At 38.8% G+C, this 5768-nt stretch overlaps 1 protein-coding gene across 1 annotated transcript in view; it reads left to right on the forward strand.

The window, feature by feature from the left end:
- The first annotated feature begins 1057 nt into the window (after nucleotides 1-1057).
- trip4 (thyroid hormone receptor interactor 4) overlaps nucleotides 1058-5768 on the forward strand; it is an 83858-nt gene continuing 79147 nt past the window's right edge. Inside the window, exons 1-9 of the mRNA XM_020605861.1 lie at nucleotides 1058-1312; nucleotides 3169-3350; nucleotides 3919-4040; nucleotides 4231-4449; nucleotides 4563-4641; nucleotides 4737-4842; nucleotides 4998-5213; nucleotides 5315-5444; nucleotides 5716-5765. Coding sequence (XP_020461517.1) covers nucleotides 1233-1312; nucleotides 3169-3350; nucleotides 3919-4040; nucleotides 4231-4449; nucleotides 4563-4641; nucleotides 4737-4842; nucleotides 4998-5213; nucleotides 5315-5444; nucleotides 5716-5765 — 1184 coding nt within the window. The 5' untranslated portion in view covers nucleotides 1058-1232. The remainder of the gene's footprint in view (nucleotides 1313-3168; nucleotides 3351-3918; nucleotides 4041-4230; nucleotides 4450-4562; nucleotides 4642-4736; nucleotides 4843-4997; nucleotides 5214-5314; nucleotides 5445-5715; nucleotides 5766-5768) is intronic.

Here is a 5768-nt window from a genome sequence, read left to right on the forward strand (position 1 = left end):
ATTACAGTGACTTCAAAATATGTCTTTTTGATATGTCAGTTAATTTCAGTTTATTTAGATTATGTTCTTGTCCAGTAAAACATGGTAGGCAACATATATATGCATGTTTACCTACATATATATACCGCATATCACCATGTTCTTGCTGAACATAACTGTTTTGTATACCAATACATGCATACTCAATTTATATTTAAGCTCAACCTTTTTGTGCATTTCAACTAGTTATTCCACCATTGGACCTCGCTATTTATCAGCAGTAGAAACCGTGGCACAAGTATATGCTCTATATTTGAACAGATTTTAAGAACAACTGGCTAAAAAGAATGGATGCCATAGTGATGAGATCACAATAACGCATTGAAATATTCAGTTAACAGAAAAATATTGCATGTACATTCAATAAGGCAACATTGTGTAGTGTCAATGATTATATAAGTAAGGTATAGCTTACTGACTTCCCATGTAGAGGATATTATCTCAGTGGAGTGGTAAATAACCTAAAGCTGAATTTATGCTAAATCCTAGTTAATGCATATTTCACTGCAGTACAAAACCACCTCCTAGTGACAAAACTGAACATACACAAAAACAGGCTACTAGACTTTCATAATCAGGGAAAAAACAATGACAGCTACTGAGATAACACAACAGTAGACCGATATCTGAATCCAAAATAAAGTAGGTAAAGTTGGGGTAGTCTATATGAAATTAACAAGAACAAGTGGCCTAACAATAATTGGCCTAGACAGAAAAGCTGGACATAAACTTCAAGAGACAGTGGAGCATGCAGAAATCCTACAGAAGTAATGAATCGCGCAGTTAATGTTAACACGGCAATAAGAAGCCAAAACGTGACCAACAGTGTAAGGGACTGAAAGTAGAAAATCAGTTTTATGAGTGAACCTGGACTAATTTTTATACAGCTGTAAAGACGGTGAGAACGATTAAATCCATTAGGACGCACTAATTCAACGTTAAGGATGCCGGCTGCCGTAAAAACCTAAAATAAGAATAAATAGAAGAACAAGTTTGTTTCATTGAGCGCTTGAAAGTCGATAGGAACTTTAGCCAACAGCTTACGTTTTCTTCAGAGTAGGATTCTGTGCTACCATCGTCTGTGCGTCATTGTTATTCCGCCGACTAGAAACACGCTCCCATTACCGAACGAGTTTGGCCATTGACACGACAACAGTGTTTTTGTCTTGAACTTGGCTTGTGTTGTTAGTGAAATGTCGGATGCTTTGTTGCAGTGGTGTGTGGACCAGTTACATTACAAGTTTGGCTTGGAGGCATGTGAAGACATCGTCAAGTAAGAAATTTGCACGCAAGTTAAATCTGACAGACCGTCTGCCAACAAGCTACCGATTAAAAAGCTAGCTTGTTAGTGCTTCCCCCCGAAACCTTTATTAGAACCACAGTAACATCCCCCCCTCCCAAAAAAAACGTACAGAGAGTATTACAGATTACAAATGTAACTAACAAGCTTACAGAAGTTGAAAAACCCATCACTTATTCATTGAAATATTTAATTTAACAAACCCTTTAATAATGCTTCTCAAAATATGACATGTCCATACAGCTTTCTTGTTTTTAGCTTATTAGTGCTTGGTGGTATTGTAGATAATGTACAGAACTCCAAAATGGACTGGACAGAATTACTGACACCTTTTCAAAATCATCAGAAATAGTTGTTTCAAGCATGTGATGCTCCTTAAATTTGTAATGAAACTCACCTGTAGCAATGAACAGGTGCTGGCAATAGATACATTACACTTGCAGCCAGTTAAAATGGTTAAAAGTAGACAACATTTCATGGAAAAAAGAAAGAAGAGCAAAGAATTGTCTGAGGATTTGAGAACCACAATAGTGGAAAAGCCTGGACAATCTCAAGGCTACAAGTCCATCTCCAGAGATCTGGCTGTTCCTGTGTCCACTGTGCACAACATCGTCAAGATGTTTACAACCCATGTACACCTGATTGGAGTTTGCCAAAACCTACCTGAGGAAGTGACAGTCCTTCTGAGAGAATGTCTTGTGGACAGATGAGACTAAAATGGAGCTTTTTGGTCGAGCACATCATTGTTTTCACTTACTGTTTTCATAAAACAAAATGAAGCGTTCAAAGAAAAGAACAGTCCCTACAATAAAACATGGAGGAGGTTCACTGATGTTCTGGGGTTGCTTTGCTGCTTCAGGCACTGGATGTCTTGACTGTGTGTATGGCATTATGAAATCTGAAGACTACCAACGAATTCTAGGGCAGAATGTAGAGTCCAGTGTCAGAAAGTTGCAACTCCATCAGAGGTCGTGGGTCTTCGCTACTAGAAGGGTGTGCTACCAAATATTAACTTGAGGTGTCAGTAATTCTGTCCAGTCCATTTTTGGAGTTGTGTTTGGAATGTATCAGGACAATGACCCAAAGCACCAGAAATGGTCTCAGAGTTCTGAAGTGGCCAGCAATGAGTCCAGGTCTAAATCCCATAGAGCACCTGTTGAGAGATCTCAGAACAGCAGGTGGGAGAAGGAACCCTTCAAATCTGAGAGACCTGGAGCAGTTGGCAAAAGAAGAGTGGCCCAAAAATCTAGTAGCGAAGTGTAAGAAACTCAGGTCAGAAAGTTGCAACTCCATCAGAGGTCGTGGGTCTTCGCTACTAGAAGGGTGTGCTACCAAATATTAACTTGAGGTGTCAGTAATTCTGTCCAGTCCATTTTTGGAGTTGTGTTTGGAATGTATCAGATTTGGCTTTTTTTCTCAGCTTGTGTTGTTCCAATGCAAACAAAAGAAATAAACATGAGAATACCAAAGAATTTGTGATTGCAACAGTTTTCTCAGAGAAGTTGTGCATTATTTGAAAAAAATGTTGGGATGCCAATACTTTTGCCCATGACTGTACAGGTAACTGCTTTTTCTAAAATTCCCTACATATCAACCTTATTGAAGTATCCTAAATAGTTTGGTATAATCCATAGAAAGTAATATACACTTAGCAAATCAGTTCTTGAATATTACTGAGTTAATGGCCAATAAGCATTGATGGAAACTGCATAGATAAAAAAAAAAGAACTGAGAACAAAACAAGTGACAAAGCAAAGTGAAGATTTTCAGTCCACTTTGATAGGAAATGTAATTAAATGAAATGACTTCTTTGTCATCTTGTTGTCTAGATACATTCTCTCTATTGAAAAAGCTGAGGAGATTGAGGAGTATGTGGGAGACCTCCTGCAGGGCACAGATGGAAGAAAAAGGCAGTTTATAGATGAGCTCCTCAGCAAATGGAAGATGAGTCAAAGACAGGCCACAGATACTACAGGTCTTTTCCTTCTCACAGAATCTGTTCCGTCGGCAGGTAGGCAAATGAATGCCTGATGTCATTTGATTTAGAATGTACATACAATTCTTTCCAGCTCTTAAAAAACAGCAGTAAAACTACTATGCAAAGTATTTGGGCATGACTAAACACTGTAAATATACACTGAGCAGCCACTTTAATAGTCACACTCTTACAGTTGTATACATTTCAATGTGTCTATATTTTTGTCCTTCCCAGCTACATACATGAGAGGGTCAGATTATTAGGAACACCTCTAAATATAATGTAGTCCAGTACCAGACCACCCTTAAATATGACCTCAATAATAAACATATAATTGAATTTGCACCTCTATGACAGTTTCACCACAAACTGAAATATTTTGAGCTTCATAAATACAGATGTTAAGGCGAAAGTGTTGCATCGAATTGCATGCAATTGTACAGGTGTGACTATTAAAGTGGCCACTCATTGTATCTAAACTCCCTCTGATTAAATGTTCTTTGAAGTTAAATATGATTAACTGACTTATCAGAATTCTCTCAGATGTTCTATCCACAATAACTGTTTAAGGCATTTTATTCTTTTTTCTTACAATCACAAGACCTGACCAAAGACACCCAGAAAAAGTCTAAACGCAAGGGCCGTAATAAACAAGAGGCGATGACTATGAGCCAAATGGAACCTGAGCCAGAGGCAGTCAAAACCCCCATTGATCTGATCAGGGTGAGTACATGTCGGCCTAAATATTTGTTCTCCTATGAATGTAATATCATGGTTTGGTTACAGTAAGGGCACAATACATTAAGTTCATTTGTAGGTGGTCCATATCATTTTTATTGTTGTGCTAACTTGCTCACCTCATCCATTTTATTCTTTCTTCTGTTTTTCTGCTTTTTGTGTATTTTTTTCTCAGGCTCAAGAAAAAGGTAGTACTTCTTCAACAAAGAAGAAAAATAAGTTTCTCAGACTTCATGCTAAAGAGGGACAGGACAGGCTGGCTGTCTTACTGCCAGGCCGACATGCCTGTGAGTGCCTTGCCCAGAAGCACAAACTTATCAACAACTGCATCAGCTGCGGTCGCATCATGTGTGAGCAAGAGGGCTCAGGACCCTGCCTCTTCTGTGGAAGCCTGGTATGTATTTTGAACCCTTAGATTCCGTTTTTATTTCACTCTGCATGTGTTGGTGATATTCCTGACTTCTTTTCTAGTTTAGTGTTTACTCAGTTTTTTTTTTTCTGATTCAGGTTTGTACTAAAGAGGAGCAGGAGATCCTGCAACGAGACTCCAACAAAAGCCAGAAACTAAGGAAGAAACTTATGGGAGGTGATGGTCTAAACTAGTCAGAATTATTCAGTACAGAAAAATATAAAATAATGATGTTGGTTGATGCTATGAATTTGTTTTTATTGTGGTGACAGACTGTGGGGAAAGAGATTATCTCCCATACCAAAAAGCCAAGATGAAGGCTGGCTTGGAGGAAGCTTTGCAGCACAAAGACAAACTTCTGGAGTATGACAGAAATAGGTATCATAAAACACACAGTCAAGAAAAGAGCTCCACAAGAATAAATAGGTTTACTGCTTGCAATGATAACACTTATTATATTTTCATCACTGGGGAAGGTAATCATGAAACCTGTTAACATTTCCCTTTTTATTTACTGTCCCCTTCAATTCCAGTGTCAGGAGAACCCAGGTTCTGGATGATGAGTCAGATTACTTTGCCACTGAATCCAATCAGTGGTTATCACCTGGTGAGCGGGAAAAGTTGAAGAAACAGGAAGACGAGCTTAGAGAACTTCGCCATGCTTCTCGCAAGGACAGGAAGATCACACTGGACTTTGCTGGTAGACAAGTGATTGATGAGGGAAACAACATCACTGAGTACTACAACAAGTAAGATAACTTGACACCGCTTGAATCAAGGCTGCAAAGGAAGACTGATGTTGTGTAGTCATGCCAGACACCCTTTTTTGAAATGTTGCAATAATTTTCAGGTTGGATGAGACCCTCAAGGCTATGAGCAGTGACTCCGTGTCAAAATCACCAAAGTATTCTGAAAGACAAGGCGGAAGGCAGAGCCTCAGAGAGCTGGTCAACCCAAGCATAATGCAGTCTGCACCAGAGGTACTACATTTTTGACACACTGTATATACTGCGGTAACAATGGTGTCACCTAGTAGTACATTTTCAACAACTGCATATAAAACTTATTTAAACCAGTGTTTTGTGCAGTAAAATGGGTTGAAATTACACTGACTGGTATGGCTGTCACCTGTTATCTCCTTCATATAGACGCAAATTGACACAATACGTTTTGTCCTTACATGGAAACTGCGCAAATGGTATTCATACAGACTGTAACAATGATAATGTTGACATTGGATGCACTTTCTAGTGGGTGGATGTTGGAGGCAGTGAAAACTACAAGAGAAACGCTGAGCAGGGAAA

This window comes from Monopterus albus, unplaced genomic scaffold (assembly GCF_001952655.1).
Source record: "Monopterus albus unplaced genomic scaffold, M_albus_1.0 scaffold72.1, whole genome shotgun sequence".
Classification (NCBI taxonomy): domain Eukaryota; kingdom Metazoa; phylum Chordata; class Actinopteri; order Synbranchiformes; family Synbranchidae; genus Monopterus; species Monopterus albus.